General features: G+C 51.4%; 8 protein-coding genes across 8 annotated transcripts; 1 reads left to right on the forward strand and 7 right to left on the reverse strand.

The window, feature by feature from the left end:
• Positions 1–1,527: 1,527 nt before the first annotated feature.
• BJY04DRAFT_221320 (uncharacterized protein) lies at positions 1,528–3,604 on the reverse strand (the record flags this gene model as incomplete). Its single annotated transcript, XM_073717080.1, has 3 exons — positions 1,528–1,583; positions 1,636–1,944; positions 1,996–3,604. 3 exons carry the CDS (start codon positions 3,602–3,604, stop codon positions 1,528–1,530), a joined length of 1,974 nt encoding a protein of 657 aa, XP_073567988.1.
• An 826-nt stretch (positions 3,605–4,430) lies between these two features.
• BJY04DRAFT_221321 (uncharacterized protein) lies at positions 4,431–4,946 on the forward strand (the record flags this gene model as incomplete). The annotated part of the gene is made up of 1 exon (XM_073717081.1): positions 4,431–4,946. One exon carries the CDS (start codon positions 4,431–4,433, stop codon positions 4,944–4,946), a length of 516 nt encoding a protein of 171 aa, XP_073567989.1.
• A 281-nt stretch (positions 4,947–5,227) lies between these two features.
• On the reverse strand, positions 5,228–6,920 carry BJY04DRAFT_114539 (uncharacterized protein). The gene is made up of 2 exons (XM_073708219.1): positions 6,454–6,920; positions 5,228–6,383 (listed from the first exon to the last, which is right to left on the reverse strand). The coding sequence occupies exons 1-2, from the start codon at positions 6,668–6,670 to the stop codon at positions 5,338–5,340; spliced, it is 1,263 nt and encodes a 420-aa protein (XP_073567990.1). The 5' UTR covers positions 6,671–6,920; the 3' UTR covers positions 5,228–5,337.
• Positions 6,921–7,091: 171 nt separating this feature from the next.
• BJY04DRAFT_196396 (uncharacterized protein) lies at positions 7,092–10,357 on the reverse strand. The gene is made up of 2 exons (XM_073712353.1): positions 8,544–10,357; positions 7,092–8,497 (listed from the first exon to the last, which is right to left on the reverse strand). Exons 1-2 carry the CDS (start codon positions 9,608–9,610, stop codon positions 7,219–7,221), a joined length of 2,346 nt encoding a protein of 781 aa, XP_073567991.1. The 5' UTR covers positions 9,611–10,357; the 3' UTR covers positions 7,092–7,218.
• A 411-nt stretch (positions 10,358–10,768) lies between these two features.
• BJY04DRAFT_221324 (uncharacterized protein) lies at positions 10,769–11,985 on the reverse strand (the record flags this gene model as incomplete). Its single annotated transcript, XM_073717082.1, has 2 exons — positions 10,769–11,523; positions 11,577–11,985. 2 exons carry the CDS (start codon positions 11,983–11,985, stop codon positions 10,769–10,771), a joined length of 1,164 nt encoding a protein of 387 aa, XP_073567992.1.
• Positions 11,986–12,390: 405 nt separating this feature from the next.
• BJY04DRAFT_221325 (kinase-like domain-containing protein) lies at positions 12,391–13,128 on the reverse strand (the record flags this gene model as incomplete). The annotated part of the gene is made up of 1 exon (XM_073717083.1): positions 12,391–13,128. The coding sequence occupies one exon, from the start codon at positions 13,126–13,128 to the stop codon at positions 12,391–12,393; it is 738 nt and encodes a 245-aa protein (XP_073567993.1).
• Positions 13,129–13,911: 783 nt separating this feature from the next.
• Positions 13,912–14,982, reverse strand: BJY04DRAFT_229909 (uncharacterized protein; the record flags this gene model as incomplete). The annotated part of the gene is made up of 1 exon (XM_073719161.1): positions 13,912–14,982. One exon carries the CDS (start codon positions 14,980–14,982, stop codon positions 13,912–13,914), a length of 1,071 nt encoding a protein of 356 aa, XP_073567994.1.
• Positions 14,983–15,876: 894 nt separating this feature from the next.
• BJY04DRAFT_221327 (uncharacterized protein) lies at positions 15,877–17,942 on the reverse strand (the record flags this gene model as incomplete). Its single annotated transcript, XM_073717084.1, has 4 exons — positions 15,877–16,772; positions 16,862–17,113; positions 17,172–17,367; positions 17,433–17,942. 4 exons carry the CDS (start codon positions 17,940–17,942, stop codon positions 15,877–15,879), a joined length of 1,854 nt encoding a protein of 617 aa, XP_073567995.1.
• Between the last annotated feature and the right edge of the window lie 746 nt (positions 17,943–18,688).

Below are 18,688 nucleotides of genomic sequence, written 5' to 3' on the forward strand. Positions count from 1 at the left end.
TGTATGCAGCTATAGCATAGGAATGCGGAGAAAGAAACCTAATTGAGAGAGCTACACGGGACTAGGGATAGGTTATTGGCTCCAGGCGGTCTTTATCCGCGCAGCCCATCGAGCAGAATTGGAGATATCTCCAAGGTTCTCCTCATTGTGAGCGTTCTCCACATACGCTGGGTGGCTATGCTGTTGGTGAGGAAGAAGATAGCTCCTAGGACCAGTGAGAGCGATTCCTCCGACCCAAGGACTAATCAGTAACAAAGCCCCCATACCGAGACGGTTCCTCCCTGTATAATGCAAGACATCCATGGTTGATTACTCAAGTAGCGACATTCCTCAGTCCAACAGCGGGCAAGAACAAAATGGTTTTTCAAACCGTTCCCTAGGCCGCCGGATGCGATGCAGTAAGAGTACGCTTGATACGCACTGAGATTGAATCAGCGCAACGCAACAGGTGGAGAATTACCTGACACGGTAGAGTTCAATGCGGGGGTATGATAAGCACACAGCGTTACAGGCAGGGGTTAGACTTTGAGGCAGTCCGGTCCAAGCGCCACCACGTCTGGGCGTCTTACTTGCCCGGATATTCTTGGAACTCGGCTGGGAGAGGGTGGCTGTCGACTGGAGGGTATTGCTGCTCACTGGTATTGTCCTAATGTATATGAAGACTATGACACTGATTCTACTCAGTACTGGAGAAGCCCGTAGAAGGTATAACAATGAAAATAACTACAAGCATCCGCTATCATTGTAAAGGAAAAGCCGAAGGATTCGGCCGGATATCAGCGGGGCCCCGCGTGGATTTGCGGGGTTAGACTTTCATGATCGACTGGGCGACCTTATTGGGTACCTGATCCCTGCCTTTACATGGCCTGCTCCAGTGTACTTAATGACCTACGTCACCGTACATCAAGACTATGCAGTAGCTGGCTCAACACGGACTTGCCGGATGCTCGGCCATTTCTCCTCATCAACCTCCAGCCAGTAACATCGTGCAATGCCAGCAGCTCCTCCGGTAGACCGAGCTCTAGAGTATCCGGCCTTGCATCGTCCATCTGGACCTTTGCTATGGTGGAAGGCCCTCTGAATCCTGCTTCCTGAGATAGCCGGGTCATTTCTACCAATGGCCGAACGGATGATAATCGCCTACCTGTCATCTGTGTTGGGGCTTGTCCAAATCGAGAGCGCGAAGCTCACCAGTCTTATTGCGCAGGGAAGCTGTTTGAGCTAGTCAATGCTTTTCAGGTTTTGCTCTACTTGAGTTACGGAGACGGTCATGCCTTGCCCCGACCGATAACCGCTGGGTAGAGTCTGGCACAACTGGGCACTACCCAGAAGCATCAACACCTCAGTAAGGATAGATATCCAACCTCGACTCATTGGATATTGAGTAGCAAAGAGCCACTGAGCTGTGGTACCTCATAGCGGAGGATTGCGTCCATTGTATGAGCCATAACAGTTAACGCTTTAGGTAATCCGAACTCCTCACCTCTGACCAGCTGGATCCCCGCAATAGATTATATCATGGGGATATTATGTACAATCCTCATCTGCTTCACGGTCTGGTTTTCTATAGTGGGCCGCGTCGGCTAGGTCCATCATACCTAGTTACTGCCCCCTCCGACACTACCGCAGACACACCTCCCTCCCTCCTTGCCTGCTGTCTCTGTTCCTCTCCCACCTTCTTCCTTTCCAGCTGTTCTCGTACCCGGCGCTCCCCCTCCTCCAGTTCCAGACGCACCTGTTCCCGAAACACCCACTGGCTGAGAGAATGAAAAAGCCCGCTAGTGGTATCTCTCAAAATTACACGAATCGCCAACCCGAATCCATGACGCGAAAACGACACACCGCAAGATGGGTGACGCCCGCCATTCGAGAAGATGTTTCTTGTATACGCGATTCGATCGAGACCCGGGTAGAGATCTAGACTGTGGACTTCTGGGGCGCACACTACGACTGTTAGAAAGAGGGCTCCGAAACAGGGGGAAAAGGGTTCTTTACTCGGCTGGCTCTTCTTGTCTTGATACATAAACGAGACCTTCAATTCGAGCTTTTCTGCCAGTTTCTTGCCCGACTTCATAAGGATCTCCACAACCTCGATGTCCTCGTCAAGGCTCGGCTGGGCAGGCTGCGGATGGCTAACGAGCCAATGAGCACATAGCTCCGGTGCAGAGGTGATATTCCATCTTCCGCCGGTAACTCTCAGACGGTCCGCCGCGTTAGTAAAAAAGGCCGGACAGAGGGTGCGGAGATGAAGATTGAGATAGTGAATCCTCTCAATCTGTATGAATTCGGTGCAGAAGTGGAGGACCGTGTCTTTCAGGATTCGCCCCGAAGATGCAGGATGGAGACTGAAACTTCGTGCTGAACCGAGCGGAATATACCCATCCTGCGAGGAAAGCGTCGTGATGTTCACCCTCCGTACGCTACGCGCAGCCAGCGAGGAGTTCAGAAACTCGAACCACCATTTGCCCAGGTGGTGCGGGTTCAGTAGTTCAATCGAATTGTGGAATGCTATGCTCTTCACTTCACGGCCGAGGATATCTCCCGGCGTGGGTGAAGTGCTCACTGTGTTATGATGGGCGTCTGAGAGGGCTAATCTCACAATCTCGTACAGAGCTCCCTCATTGGTTTCGTTGAGTTGCCTCATTATCGCGCGGTTCTCTGTACCTGTGAGCAGGAAGAGGTTGGAAAAACCGGCAAACTGGATGTGATCAGCCTGTTGGAGAATTTGTCCGATGGGCTTCCCGGTTTCGATGATAGAGTCTATCTTGTTCTGTAATCCACTGCTGATCTTGGATGGTATCGGCCAGTCTCCTAAGAGCACTGGCATAATGAACGAAGGGATCATGATGTGTGCTGCCGGCCCGATGTGGCTCAGAATATTGCGAATGAGATGGACATGGTACAAGTGCAGCGTCTTCGCATCGACGATCAACTGTTCCTGGTTCCGCATTTCTTGCATATTTCCAGCTCCTTCGGCGTTCAGAAGATAGTCCCAGTAATGCCGCATCAAAGACTCTACTTTTGGCATGTGAGATGGATGCTCCGACGCGATTGTCGGGTGAAATGAACTTTCGTCCCACATGACTGCCCTGACAATGCTTAGCCTGGCGGATTGCTCAGTCAACTGTGTCAAAGCTCTCTCAGCCGCTTGCACATCATTCATATTCCCCAGGTTCAAGACGCAGTGATTCAGCATCGGAAACGCTTTCTGGATCCTATTTAGCCCCTGAACGGGAACTAGCACAAACATCCCTCGCCTTGCACTGAGAGTTCCGAGGACGACATCGAGGACCTTTACTCGCCAGTTCCAGGAGACCGTCCAGATATCCCGACAGTCTAAGATGAGGTTCGTCAGCGTTACAAGGGAGAAAAACGGGGTCTCAATGGCGTGTGCGAGCAGGCAGTCCCCAATAACCTGGTCAATGATATCTGCAAAGATAAACTGGGGGAGGGAGAGGAGGAGATTTGCGGAGGTTTCGGTTGGCGGACCAACTTGCTGCAGGGATTTGGCGGCGCGCTTGGGCGTAAACGGGACATCGCCTTTGATGAGTTGTTTTCCATATGCGACTGGGTCGTAGTTCTTTCTGTCTCTGTTTTGAAACATTGTGTAGGTAGTCAGAGGTAGGGTAAGGGATGATGGGGGTGTTCGGAGCTGGACAGCACCAAACAAAAGGGGGGGGTCGATGCGAAGCGAGACTAGCGTCCTCTCAGCCACTTCCTTTTCTCTTTACTCTCCACGATGGTCGGTGTATACCAGGATGGGCATCGGCTGTAATATAAGCCATTCGACGTGCCTGAAAGCTACAGGACATAGTGTTGTGCTGGCCCCGTGCTTGATAGATGGTCTTGGTATGCCGGCACTACCCACTGGCACCGTACACAAGGTCAGGTAGATCTTTCTTAACGGTAGTACAATAGAAGCGTAGAAACAGACAGTCACTGTGTAGTATCCAGAACAGTACATATTCTGCACACATTAGTGGTGGTCTGTCCTTCCCATCGGCAACTTCCCCTAGGCGGTTCATGCGCAGGAGGGGAACTGGATATCCAATATGCCAGAGCAGATATCCATATCGTAACAGCTCGCCTCCCTAACAGAGCAACCGGCCCCATTATGCATATTTAATAACATACTGGGGAAAGCAGGTATAACTATACTATACTCACGCCTTTAGGGCTTAGAGGTTGTCGACATATGCGCACGGCATACAGTAAGTATCAACATCCCAATAACAGCAGCATATTAAAATCACAGACTTGCCAATTACCTACTGAAAGGCTGTCTATGAGAATGACTGGTAACGACCCCCAGGCAGATTTGGCAAGCACGCGGAGTTGACTTCCGGGCAACATGGCTACCTAGCGTGCAAAGTCCTTGCTATCGTCTGTACAAGCCACCACATAACCACGCCTTAACCAGCTTCGCCAAGATGGGTATCAAAATGCTGTCGCCCAGTCCGCAGTTGATGGATACTGAAGACGAAATAGGCCGCCTTGTCGACATCTGCATGAACCTCCCCACGGACCCGGCCTCGATCTTCATAAGCCTGCGAGGAATCGGCCAGGATCCTAACTCCCTCCTAGTGACGACGATTCGTCTCCAACCGTTCAACCAGACCTTCGTGATAATCCCATCCGGGCCTCAAGAGGGGAGGAAAACGTTGTTGACACCTGGTCACCGCCACGTTGAAACAATCCTGAAGACCATCCTCGAGAACCCACGCATCCCAAATCTCTTCTTCGACGTGCGAGCCGCCTGCACAGTACTAAGGCAGAGGCACCAGATCCCTCTAGCCGGCGTGATCGACATCCAACTCCTCGAACGCGGGACGCGACACGAACACGATAGACAAGCCCCAGTAAAATCCCTGCCGAAATGCGTGGCATTTGGATCCGGCGTCGATCGAGAAGAACTGGAGTCATGGGTGGCAGCAAAGCGGAGGTGACAACAGTTATTCTCCCAGGGAATTCTGTCGGCTCGCGGTGGAGCATTGCCGTCTACTGGTGAGATCGTCGCGTACTGCTCGCTGGACGTGCAATTTCTTCTGCAGATGTGGGATACGTATACCGGGGCATTGGATCAAGGGTTGAAAGACAAAGTCGAGGTTGATACACGAGAGCGAGTTACTTGCTGCTCACTGCCTGGGTCCATTGCATGCCCAGTTGATGATCATCTAGGGCCAGGGTCGCGGAGTGAAGAGGAGGCGGAGGGTTGGCAGTTAGCTTGGGGTGTTCGATAACCTGTGATTTCTGATCTGGTTTCGATTCCTGTCGTACCTATGCATGATCTCGTTATATTTTGCTTAAATAGTGATACCCCTGTCTACTCATCATCGACTACTTCCCCTTCTTACTGACTGCATCCGCCATCTTCTTCTCCTTCCACCCAGCCGCAATAGCATCCCACTCCCTCACCTCATTCTCCCTCAAATCCCCCGGAAAGAACGTCCCCAGCATACTCCTCCCCAGTTTCTCATACCTCCTCTCCACCTCCATCAACGCCGCCATAACCTTCACCTCCCCGACAACCTCCTTGAACACCAATGGCACCCCATAAGCCTCGGGCCTCCTCTTCCACCCAGCGACAAAGATATTCTGCAACATCCCAATCCCCCCCACCGCAATAAGATACCACGACGCCCCAGCCCCATTCGCCGTAATCAGCAACGCAACCCACGCAACCCCCAACACAATCGTCGCCAGCTGCGCCCCAATCGTAATACTCGGCGAATCAATCTTACTAAACCCCGTCGCCAAATCCTCCAGATCAAGCCCGTGCTCGTTGCCGAGTATCGCAATCGCATGCTGCGCGCCGTTGCCGCGGGTGAGCACAAAGCTCTTCTTACTCCGACTGTCTAGTCTGCGACACGCCCATTTCTCCACCTTCCATTGATTCAACGCCCCCGTCACATAGCAGAGAATCGTCGCAGACCCGGTTATCATCATAACCCCCCACTCCCCCTCAACCCCCAACGGGATCGCCGCAATCCCCAACTGCAAGACCGTCGTCGCAAGCCCACTCCAAAACAACAAATCCCTTCCCGGCACACCCGCTCTCTTCGTCGAACTCGGCTCCCAGATACTAACCACCAACCCAGCCTGGTTGGGACGGGGGACTTTGATTCCGCTATCAGGATACTGCTCATTCTCTCTCGCCTGATCGAATTTCCAGCGTGCGTCGATCAGCGACGCTGTCTTTTCGGCGACGGCAGACCCCATCCAGGACTCGTAGTCGCGCATCATGCGGCCCAGGATCCACGAGTTGTTGCCGCGCACGTAGCCGTTTTTGCCGTTGATCAGCGAGCACGCGGTGTCGGCGTCGGGCATGAGGCGGTATTCGCCGAGGGCGGAGCAGATGGAGGAGGTGGCGTAGGAGACCCATCCTTTTACGACATTTTGTTAGTATCGCGTTGATTGTGGGGTGTGGGAAGGGGAAAAGAAAGGGGTGCTTACCGAATGAGAATGCCACGGGTGTGATCCAGCCGCCTGCTAGCTGGGCGAGAGCTCTCGCGACGATGTCGCCGCCGATGAGGAGGAGGATGGTGAAGGCGTAGTTCGAAGGCGTGGTCCATTCATCGCGGAAGGCGTTTGTTGTTCCTGAGGGGTCGAAGTCGCGTGGTTGGAGGGGTGGTAGGTTCGGGATGGAAATGGCCGCGAGGGTGGGAGCCATGGTTATGGTGGTGGGTTGAGGCTCCCCTCGACAGCGATTTGCGTAGGTGGGGAAATACAAGAAGGAATTCAGGAACAGCGGCGCAAGGGGCGTGAGCAGCTTAAATCAACGGTCTTTGGACTTTGACATTTGACCCTGGTGGGTCGAGCTGAGAGACGCGGCTGATGATCTCCACAGGACTGAAAACATCACAACAGGGGGCTAGAGAGAGAAAGGCAAAATTAGGCTGCTGAGAAAATCGGAGCTGCAGCAGCTGAATGACTTCGACTCACGCTAGAGACGCATGACGGTAATTAGTTTACAGCATGGGGTATCGCCCTGTAAGGATCAAGAGTGGCTGGCTGAGGAGAGCCACTACCTGAAATCAGCGTGATTGGGCAACTCGCTTAGCAAGGGGATTGGGCTGTCATTCAGAAACCGTGCCGGGTTTGAATTCCATGCGGGACTACCTAGTCTCTGATTTGTGGATATCAAGATCAACAGCCTTGCTAAGCTCAAAAGGACAAAAGGTTCAACAATCCCAGCCTCCCGTTACCACTAAACTTCAACTAAATGACCAGCCACCCAGTCGTCCTCGGCAGAAGATCAGCCTCTACAGTATCAACCCACTCTGGCGGCGTATCCTGCACCCAAACGGTCGCAATCGATTCGTGCAACACAGTATAAACCCCGTCTCTAGGGCCAGCCTTGACTGCCGCTACAACGGCCGACGTTCGTGCCCTGGGCTGAGGGATCTGTGCCAGGATCACGGCGTATGTCTCCCAGGTACTCCATTCCGCGCGATTCTCCGACGGAAGTTGCACGATGAACCACTCGTCGTTCGTGTCGGTACGCTGGATCGCGCAGCCCCGTTCCACCGCGGCGAAAGAGGGCTTGCCGTGATTGAACTTGATTAGGAAGCCGTGGTAATGAACGAGCAGACCCAATTGCCCATGGAAGGGTCGAAAGGACGACTCTGCGTCTCCAGAGTCATCGTCTGGGAGGAGATCGGCCGTTCGCATGTTCAGCAGAGATCTGGGAGCCCAGCGGTATCCGCGCGCCTCCAGACGGTCGTAGTTGTTGAAGATTACCGCCGTCTGGAAGCGACCGAGGCGTTTGAGGAACCGTGCCATTCGCTCTTTGCCCGAGTACGCGTCGGGCTTGGAGTCAATTTTCTGGAACTCTTCCACCGGAATATCTACGATTGTGGCAAGGCAGATGATTTCATCGGCGAGACGGGAGGTCTTTCGCTCAGACATAGCCATGGCAAGGGGTGCATAAAGAATCCATTTGTCGTCCTCATTCTTCAACCTCTTGAACCCGTCTTCAAGGAATGTGTACTGGTCTATAAGACGGGAGTTGGCCGAAGTTGGAAAACCGAGATGGATTCCCTGTGCTTCTAGGGTCTTTTCGTATGCCTGGAGCCTGGATTTGATGTCTTTTATCTCCACCGGCCGGTCGCTGAATTGGAACCAAAGCGCATCAGGAAGGAATCCCTCTTGATGGGTCCAAAGCCTTTTCAGCCAGTTGGACAAGTATATGCGAGCGGTGATCTCGAGCGGAGGGGCGTCAGAGGGGATTTTCTGCAGCCAGTCATCAAGCACAAGCACGGCTTTAGCATGGGAGTACACATGGCGCATGCTGGCAATGGCTTTGTCTTTGCGCGTTTTGTCAGCGACCGGCACGCATAGTGTGTCCATCCAGAAGCCGACGCCGTCACTGAGGCTTGGGTTTGACGGAACCTCCTTCCGGCCGTCCCAGGTGATTTTCTCAACAAGGCGTTGTATCTTATCAAGTTGGCATTCAGGGAGCGCATTGGCATTTGGATTGCCCTTGCTATCGGCCCACCTATTGAAAGTCAGCTTGCGTTAGGCGCGTACTGGAGCAGACATACACGTGTGATATTGCAACGTATGCTGGTTGTCTCTTTCCCTGGAAGTGATATTCCACGGACCACAAGTTCCGCCAGCCTTTATTCCACAACGCAATTGGAATGGCGTCCTTGTCAATAATTCTTTGAATAGCATCAACCCAGTCCTTTTGCCCCCGTTCTGGCCCCAATTGCCCTCCGTAAGTGATGTCTTCGCGACAACAGTCCTTGTGATAAGGGGCACCAGTATGCGTCGTGACATACATGTCGGCGTCGTAGTCATACATGCAATGCGACTTGACACAATTGGCGTGATGATCTAGCTCCTCCGGGTCAAGGCCATCGTAGCCGGCTAGATAGTAATGGCCATCGATTGGCAGCTGGTTCATGGTCGTTGTCACTTCGGCAATGCAGGCCTTCGATTGTAGGCGTCTAGTTAGAATCCTGGACCGTGCGACCTTGGGCCATGGTGAGATGCCATCGACTCTCACATCACAGACTTTAATCGCAGCCCGGCGAAGGGTGAATGACACAGCAATAATCGTTGTCGAAATTTCGTCTCGCACCGGCCATGGACGCGGTTTCTCTTGGTTAAGCGGCATCGTATCTCCATCGTGCTCGGCACAGAACCTGTCAAGCACGCCTGCTACAGTTTCGAACATTTCCTCCAGGACATTCCATGTTTTGTGCAGGTTTCCTTTCTTTTTAATTCCCGCCTCCCATTTCACAAGAAGACTTGGTAGGTCACAGGTGTCGACAATCCGCGCCTTGGTTTTGCCTCGATCCTTGAGAAAATCTTCGGTACATGCAGTCACCCCGCCCAGCTTCAACACATCGATAATCAATCCAAAAAAGAGCCATGTTTGAAAGAACTGCTCCACTTCCTGGTCGGTCCCTTTGTTCTTGAACCCGTCTTCATCAAGGTAATCGTCTTTCAGTCTATCGTCGCCGCCACGGAGTTGGACTTCTGTCCAATTGCGGCGCGCGGGAAAACCAAGAAAGCCCTTGTTATCGTACCAAGCCGAAGTAGGGGCCTCGTAGGGCGCGACAATGAAATGCTTCGCACCGGCTGGGAGAGGGAGATGCTCCATTACGCGGCAGTTCTTGGTTGGTTTTCGGATTCGGAAGATGAAGACGTCTGACCAGGAATCCCGACAAGGACCTGGGTTGATATATGAGGATATCCGGTCATCGCTTGGAAAACTGGCTCAGGCCTGTGATTCGCGTGTTCAGCTGTCCGGGAGATCGGTGCTTGGGTATCCCGACTCGATGTGTGGCTGGCTGATGCGGGGAACTATGCTTCGCTCACTGGACGATGAACACGAGTTTGGTTGCACAACCAGAAGACATTTTCAATGACAAGACGATACCATGCAAGACAGAAACAATACAGTGTCGTCAGGTTGATAGGGGTCTGTATCAAGATTCGAGGCGTCAATGCCTCAGAAAAGTCCCATTGCGGGATTCTATGCATGTCGTGTACGAAACGGGTGGAAAAATCTGGAAAAGCATAGAAAGAAATCTGGCCAGGATAAAACTTCGGACAAATGGTGTGCTATGAATGCTCGCCGCTACTGGTCATGCTTTTAACGAGGTCTTCACAGACTTACTACGCCAACTCATGCTCCTACCAACCCTCAACCTGATCTAGCTTTCTCTCATCATATCAGCTATTAAACTATGGATATCAGTCCTCAAGGCCGGAAGGTTCTACCCTGTCTTTTATTACAGCAACCTAGATACTTAGTATTATCTAACAGTCAACTTATTAATAACTTCACTAGTTATTCCTTTTCTATTAGACCTATTACAATACCTACTAATAGAAGCTAAAGTGGCACTAATATATATTTAACTTATTTACTCTACTTTTTAAACAGTACCTGAAAATAATTTAGCTATTAAGAATATTTATAAGTGGTTTAGGGAGAACATGATTAAGGCAAACAACCTAAACTACAAGGGTTAGAAGACTAGTATCTGGTGGATCTTAGTATGAAATCATGTAAGGTTTTCCTTAACTTATACCAGCAATTAACTGCTAACTAATTTATAGGCTTTTAAGCCTGTTTATACTCCCCTAAAGAAAAGGCCGCGCTGCTAGTGTGGCCCAATCTCGAGCATTTCGAAAGGCCTGTACGCCTTGGCGACCCACGTATCCTTGAGAAACCACTTCGAATTCAAGCAAGACAGCATAAAAGAAATATTTGTTATAAGTCCCCAAGCGTTTTGTATAACATGCAATACCCCTACAGCTGATTGGTTGCACAGTCAGGACTATGAACGGCTACCATACTTTCAAGAAACTCTTCTTCCGAATCCGATAGCTCTGGGCGCTCCATCGGCATCTTTCCCTTTCCCTCTTCTCTGATTGATTCGTCTGCATTGCAATATTGGACGACACTTTCAAGACTTTTATCGATGTCGTTAAGGCATTGTAAATCGCCATCCAGCATGGCATTTTTTGCATTTTGTTCCCGCGAGTCCAAAGCAGCGCGCTCAGTCTGTATTTCCTTCAGTTCAGCAAGATACCTTCCTTCAAGGAGGTCTTTGTTGCGCTTAAGTTCTTCAATCGCCATGTTCAGCTCTCTGCGAACCATGGAGACCCTCATTGAACGGTGAGAGTCGTTTAAAGCCTCAAGAAAAAGCTGTGCGTTTTCGGCCAGACGCTCTACACCAACGGCAGTCTTTTGAAGTCGGTGGACAGCAGAGTGCCTCAGTTCACGCAGGTGGTTAAACAACTCGTCTCGTGGCTTCTTCGTGCTAACCGGTTCATTAAAATACTGGGGTAGAAGTTTAGTCCACTCGGTGAGTTCCACAGCCTCGGAGCAGTCCCAGCCATTTTTTGCCAAAAGCTGAGGGAATTTCTTCTGGGCATATGCGAAACAGCCTTCTTCAACCAATCTCTGTATACTTGTCGTAATGATATGTTGACTGCGGTAGTGTATGTAGACTGGATAGAGAGAAGGCACCGGAGTACTTGTACCAATCATTGCCGCCGAGACTGAGACTAAATTTAGCAGATTTCACCGAGCTATCTTGCGTGGGAGTACTTACCATCAAATTTTCTATGTTCCTCATTGGCTAGTTGTGTTTGCGCTTCAGCTGTGACTGCTCTTGAAACTTCCCTTTCCGAAATTTTCCTTACTGCATTCGCTTCGTCTCTCGCGGCCTCCGCTTCCGATGCTTCTCGCTCGGCGCTCTGGGCAGGTGACACTTCAAACAGCTCAGGAAATCGGATCTTAGCCCTCAGGTTCGAGTGGAAAACCTGGTCAACAAGAAGCTTTTTGGCGACATTACATGTGCGATCGATACTATATTCCCGGAGAATATCTGTGAGGGCAGGCTGGTTCTGTTGGATCAAGCTCTTGATGTTCTTTCGCTTCCGGACAAGGGAGTTGGAACCATGAAAGATATGCTGGCAGGCTAGGTAAACAAGCCTCTCATCAGGGTCGCTCTGCACCATCTTGAGGGCTGGAAGTTGGGTCTAGAAGTGTGGAGAAAGAAGCAAGGAACATTTATATAAGGGCCAGAATGGCCAGCTTCCGCAAACGGCCAACAAGCTCCTGGAATATCCGCTTTCGTTCTTTTCTCGAGATCTGAACGCCATTCGAACAAACAAACTAGTATACTAGCACTTTTCAAGACTAATCTATCGGCTTTGATATCTATAACAAAGCCATGGCTTCCTCGGTTTATCATCACTGCCCCAAATGCAGTGGCAGCAGGGCTTACCCGCCTAGGGATAAATATTCAAGGCAAGCGCAAGCAAGGAAATGACGAAGGAGACCCGGTAGATGCAATTCAAGCCGTCCAGTCGACACTCATTACCCGCCGACATGAGTACGATTCGCCTTGTCTGGGCATTTCCCTACAGCTTCCCCTTTGTCCAACGTCCCATAACAAAAGTGGCAGCAATACCAGCCGCGAGTACAGAAACCAATATCGCAGTGTCCAATCGGAAGTGACGGGGATTAAGAGACAGGAGAACCGCCCACGCTCGACCTTGGTAGTTTAGAGGCGCTTGGTCAAATGACTCCAGCGCGGCAAGCAAACACCGCGCGTCTCGAAAACCATTGGTCCAACACGCGTCGATAATCGATCCCAGCCAAAGCCCATCAGTGCTCGGCAGTGCAGAGCGCCGTGGCAATGAAGCTCGACTCTCATCGATAGGGCTCTCCGCGAACAGGTCAAACTCGCAGCGTTGCCCGGTGATTACTTCGTACATGACGGCACCAACTTGGCCTAGGTCGGTTCCAACCCTGTATCCGTCGTCGTCAGCGAGCTCCATGTCCGTATCAAGTGGGAGTATTGTTGCTTCGCTGAAGTCGCAGAGTTGGAGGGACAAATCGGCGTCGAGCAGAAGGCTACGCGTGGCAATGTCCGCAACCAGAATACGTCTATCATGCAGCTGTATCAAAGCGCGGGCTATCTGCTGGAACCAGGCGATTTGCAGCTCGCGTGGTGGTGTTGGGTTCTTCTCTAGATACGCGCGGAGATCTCCATTTTCCAGGTATGCGAGGTGTATGGCGTTTGGGTGCAGGTCTACACACGGGACAATGTGACTGATTTCATTCCAATCGAGGTCTACGAACAAAGAGGAGGCCATGATAGAAATTGAATTCGAAATGAACAACAGAAAACAGTGAAAGGAGAAAGCGAGAAACAACGGCGGGAAAAACCTTCAGCCGGTCACGGGGATCATGTGCCTTTTGTAGCCTCAGGCATCAGCCTTCCAGTGATGCACAATATCCTCGAGCAGTCATTGAGACCATGATTGCACTCTGGTCTGAGACACTAGTATAGCAAAGTCAGAGAGACCTTAGCAGGGTGAATTATCCTTTTCTTTTTCAATACCTGGCCACGGACCCAAAATCATCTAAACGTTCGCATTATATATTTCTGGCTGACCACCCGATTTCTGACATAGCACAACTGACTCTTAAAACAGGCCGTGTCAGCAATACCTAAGTATTGCTCCATGCATGTTGGAGCCTATCAAGAAACCCTTTACAGCATATCTAGTACGGAGGCAGCTGCGGAACACATATGGCAAAGCCTAAGTGCAATACTCTCATCAGTGAGACATGATTTGGGTGCTGGATTGACTATCCATGGCACTAGACTATTGTAGATTTCTTGTTTTCCCTTTCTTATGAGATTCCGAGTCTAGGTACGCCATTTCACGCCTAACAGTGAGGGCTTTTCCGCAAGGATGCCTTGATACGAGCCAAGAATCCCCTGTCACATTTCTGTCGGAAGTATACAAGCCTGCAATATAACAGCATCATATCATATCACTATACACGAAGCAAAAGCCGTTTTGAAACTATATACAAGTTCTCACGCTGACACAGCCAAGCATCCCCATCACCCAGCCCCCCTGAACAGCCTAACAAACGTCCAGACTAGCATCGCCCGAAATATCCCAGGTAATGTTCTCACCACAAGGACTCTCCCTCACACTGGTCCCACTAACCTCAAGAGTAACCGAGATATCGCGGTTATTGTCAAACTCATCCCTTGCCGCAAGCCGCACCTCCCCACCGCCAGAAACACTGCCACCCAGGATCGAAACCCCGTAGCAGTTCTCCAGCAGGATCGAGTTATTCTCCGTGTCCGAGATATCAACATTCCCAATCTCCACACCCCCAGACTCCGAAACACAGAAGATTCCACGCCCTCCACCACGAGCAATCACATTCTCAACAAAGACATTCGTCTCGTAGCTGCCATCCGCAAGACGCCCATTCGCATTCGCCATGCGGAACGTGGCATACCCGGTGCCAGTCGCAACATTATCCCCGTCCACGGTACCAACCTGCGCGTTCGTGGTAGTCTGCAAAAGCAACCCACACTCGCCAACATCACGCGCAATAACCGAGTTAATCGTCAACCCATCAATATTCCACGTCTCCACGGCATGGCTCCCCGCGCCCGTAACCGTAATCACATCCATCGAGACATCGCGATTCGCCGCCTCATCGCGCTCAAACCGAATCCCCAATCCTCCGCTCAGATTCAAGTTAATCTGGCCCAGCGCGAGCCCCGTAACGCCGTAGAAGCGCAGGCCAAAGTATGGCGCACCGGTCATGGTCAGGTAGGGGATCTGCGCGCCCTCGGTGTTCAGGGACTCGATTGCGCCGTGGCCGGCGGCGTAGCCGACGTCGATGGTGCCGCAGCCTTCGAAGATCTTGCCGCTGTCGATGTGGATGACGCTGTCGCCGATGGAGCCGTCGGCGAGCACGGCGACGCGCTGGCCTGAGCTGATCCCGTCGAGGGCGGAGGTGATTGCGGCGTAGTAGTCGGAGCCCGAGTAGACTTCGCCGCCGCCGACGGTTGCGGTGTAGGAGCCGTCAGAGCCGTCGACGATGCCGTCGGGGGTGCCGGAGCCGCATTGGGCGGAGGCTGTGGCGGCGAGTGCCAGCACTGCCGTGGGGAGGAGGGAGCGTGAGGAGACCATTTTGAGATGTATAGTGCTGTAATGAGGTATGAGCGTGTGCTGGAGAGCTCACGAGAAGTCATGAAGAAAAGACAGGTTATATACTGCATGCTCGGTGTTTATCCCACACGCCAAGTGTCCATGAAACCGTTGGCAGCGCAGATCACCACTCCTGGAGCGAATTACGCCTCCAATCAGCTCCAGAACAGCAGTTTAACCGAGCCAAGTGCAACACGGGTTCGGGGATTTCCTCTTTCTGAATAAATTCTCCGCCTGTCAGGGTCTTGGCCCTGGGCGGTTTAATATCTTCGTCACGCTGCAGACGCCTCTTGAGACAGGGTTTCCCCATATTTGGAACAGGGGTCCTTCCTTGCTTGTGAGGTTGTCCGTCGCATCGCTGCTTTCTTCAGAAAGGGATAAGCTCCGCTTCGGGCTATTGTTAGTATCTTCAGGAGGGTTATAGGAACGAACTGTTCGTGCTTTCGGGGTGGTTTCGCCCGGTGGATCGTCGCTGTACGTCATGGAGGATGTGGAGACTCCGAAGGGGGTTGTTGGACCTCTGCGCAGTGATGCAAAAAGCCTTCTCTACACTGGTGTTTTCGAAGTGAGAGAAGATGTTGAGAGGCGCCGTGCCCTTGGCCGTGATTGAAGTTAATGGCGTAGCCGCTCTACATGTTTCAGGTACACTAAGTTGTGCCTGTGTCAAGGGTTTCAGAGTGCGGCTCGTAGTGTGCCCAGGGAAATCCGAAATGATTTGGCGAGGCCTCCTGTGCTATTTTCGGGGTCGTGATAGTAGATGAGTGTATTCTGTTCCGTCCCTACGGAGAGAAGTGTATGTTCAACACTTATTAATTGGTCCTTGACACTACTGACCAGAGAGCAACGCACATTGAGTTATTATGAACGTGGAAATGGTCACTCATCATCGCTCCAAGTCCTTCCACGATGATGCCCTTCTGAGATCTCCCCACGAGAGTATGCTTGCATCTCTCTCGAATACAGCCCAACCGTGTCCTCAACCGAAAACTCACCAACCTCCGTCTCAACCCCATCCAACTCCACCGGCACAAATACCTTATTCGCTTCATGAAAGGCCCGATGTACTTGACTTGTAGTAGTCGGACTAGTGACAAGAACCTTCATAACGACTGGCAGGTCGGCATCGGCAACCAAATCCAAAACAGCACGTAGCGCGTAGTAGAAGTCGTCTCTGCGTTCGCGAGTCTCATAAACGTCCACCCCATCAATCACGCAGATTAGTATTCTGCCCTCGAGCTGCCAGACCAGGTTTGTGAAAACGTCATGGAGTGCGTGGAGGTCGGAGTCTCGAACGCCCTGTATTAAATAAGGAGTTAAGAAGGCAAGATCGAGCTTAGCAGAGTCCAGAAGATGAGCGATAAGAGCTCTGAGCAAGCCGGTGCCGCCGCAATTGGGATCACCGCGTCTAGTATTCTGGTCGCAGAAGAAAGAGATGACGATGACAGGCGATTGTAGCTTGAATAAGCGACATAGGACAGCACTAACAAAGGATGTGACTGATGTGTCACCATCAAAATCTGACTCGGCGTTGCCGTGGACGAGAAGCTCCCTTGAAGATGAAGCAGTCATCCAGCCTTCGACCTGTGGGCATCGTACAAGCCAAGCCGCTTTGTCTTTTAGGTCTGGATCCATCAGGGCGCGGTTGCCAAGATAGTAACTTATATCGTCTTCATCAATATCAACAGGATGGTTGAGAGCGTTGATAAGTGTTGATACATGGACCTGCGGGTGTTTCTTGCCCTTAGGGATATTTCTGAGGAGCTCAATCATCTCTATACATTGCAAGCAATGTTAAACAGGAACGGGATCTCCAAATTGTGGATTAAGGAACGCCATGTGCGTGAAGTATGGGAGAACTAACCTTCCTGGCCCCTGTCGTAATCACGAAAAACCCCCAACATGCCATTGTACATTGCTACTAGCTCCAGTCTTATATCCACCGCGCTTTCGATGAGTGTATCCTGTTTCTGCTCCACCGCATGGGTTGTAGCCTGATGCTTTTTGTTTGCCTCGTGAGCGAGGTGTTGCGATGCCGTACTTATCTCTGCTACTCGGTCGAGAAGTGCACTTTGGTACTCTTTGCCTCTGGCAATTGCTGAGCCGAAACGGCGGCCTTGGGAAAAGGCCTTTGTTAGCTCAATGATGGAACAGGTGTAGATGAGATACGATACCAGATGAGCTTCGATAAAACGCAATCATAGCTTCAACGGCAGCAACAATGCTGACGGTCAGCGCAAGAGCGGCCTGCTCCACGCGTTGGGAGCCACGGTAGATGTATAAACAATGATCTATGTCGTGCACTCTGGTGTCCAAGGTACGCATGGCCTCATTCAGTTCCATTGTAACCTGCGTTGACTGCCTAGCAGCCTGCGAGTAGGGGTAAAGATTAGTACCATCACTAGTGAGGCATGCTTAGGGTAGAGTAGAGGCACCGTAAGGATGAGGCTCAAGATAGCACCGATAGGCGCTGTCCATGTCCCCGAAGGAATAGCAGCAACATATGGCTCGACAAACCTGCTCTTCTTGGTGATCGTGCGAAATACTTGCCGGACCTTACCCGATCTACCTGTCGGGTTGGTGTAGAGCTCCTGCGCCTTCACGGCAATGGCGAGGACTCCCGCCCAGGTTGTTTCGGTCCGGACATCCCATTTCGGATCGAGCTCTGAGTCCATAGTGGGCAATCGTGTCAAGGCTTGAGTGAGATACGCCTGTTCTGGCAAGAAATGCTTGTCGGTGCCTAGCGCTTTCTGAGCAGCTGCGTCGACTGGCCCAGCCTGTCCTACTTCTGGAGTAGGCATCGGTATAAGAGCCCTATGGGTATATCGCCTTATCGGAGGGTAGTAGACTAAATCATCATTGGCAAATCCTCCATGTATAGTGGGCAGGCGATTGTCAATGAAATCGACTGCTGGTTCATGGAGCTTGATCCGTTTGCCATCCATGGTTCTGGGAGGTTGTCAGCAAACTTGCGAGAAGGCCATTTTCAGCCTCTCGGATAGACGAATATCAGTCAGCGGGGAATGGTCTTACTTTCTGCAGGTAAGATCATGAACACGTCGACTGGTAGCACAGAATGTGCATTGATCCAATCCTGCCGTCTTTGCGACGAACACGCTGTCCAAAGGCGGGCCGGCACGACAGTCAGATTCATTTTCCTTGGTGAAAGGTTACGAATAAACTGATTTGTTTTCCCTGCATTTTTCACGGCAAATGAATCTATGGCAATGGCGCTGTGTATTCCAACTTGCCTGGCTTCCAGCAAAGAGCACTAAATATTCGTCTCTGGAAAGGCTCCAGCCCTGTAAGCTCCCTTGCCAAGGGAAGTTACTGTCTCAATGATACTCAACGGAGCACCTGGATTACGCGCTCATAATGATTCTCACCCAAATGTCAGCCATGAGCGTGGGCGCTTGGGGCCATAGCGATCAAGGCTATGGTATCCATAATCTTACTTGCAGGGCAGTGTGTCTGTCATATCGTCAGTGTAACATTCGATATTATCACTAAGTGTTCCTAGTGGTCGAAACCCTCCTTAGCCTCGCCAAAGGCCACTTGTTTCCAGCACTGGATTTTCAAAACAGGTAAGCTGTCACCACGTTTGGACTAATGACCTCGGGGGCAAGGACCAGGGTCCATGGTATTTGGAGGTAGTTCCGCGATTTTCCTAGCGAATAGCGACGTAGCTGTG

This window comes from Aspergillus karnatakaensis (assembly GCF_047715665.1).
Source record: "Aspergillus karnatakaensis strain CBS 102800 unplaced genomic scaffold BJY04scaffold_48, whole genome shotgun sequence".
NCBI classification, from domain to species: domain Eukaryota; kingdom Fungi; phylum Ascomycota; class Eurotiomycetes; order Eurotiales; family Aspergillaceae; genus Aspergillus; species Aspergillus karnatakaensis.

Excerpts from the sequence above, each read along its gene's own strand:
- BJY04DRAFT_114539 (XM_073708219.1), bottom strand. The coding sequence starts at position 6,670 with ATGGCTCCCACCCTCGCGGCCATTTCCATCCCGAACCTACCACCCCTC. Across the intron at positions 6,384-6,453 it reads ACCCGTGGCATTCTCATTCG|GATGGGTCTCCTACGCCACC; the intron begins GTAAGCACCCCT and ends ATGTCGTAAAAG.
- BJY04DRAFT_196396 (XM_073712353.1), bottom strand. The coding sequence starts at position 9,610 with ATGGAGCATCTCCCTCTCCCAGCCGGTGCGAAGCATTTCATTGTCGCG. Across the intron at positions 8,498-8,543 it reads TACGTTGCAATATCACACGT|GTGGGCCGATAGCAAGGGCA; the intron begins GTATGTCTGCTC and ends GACTTTCAATAG.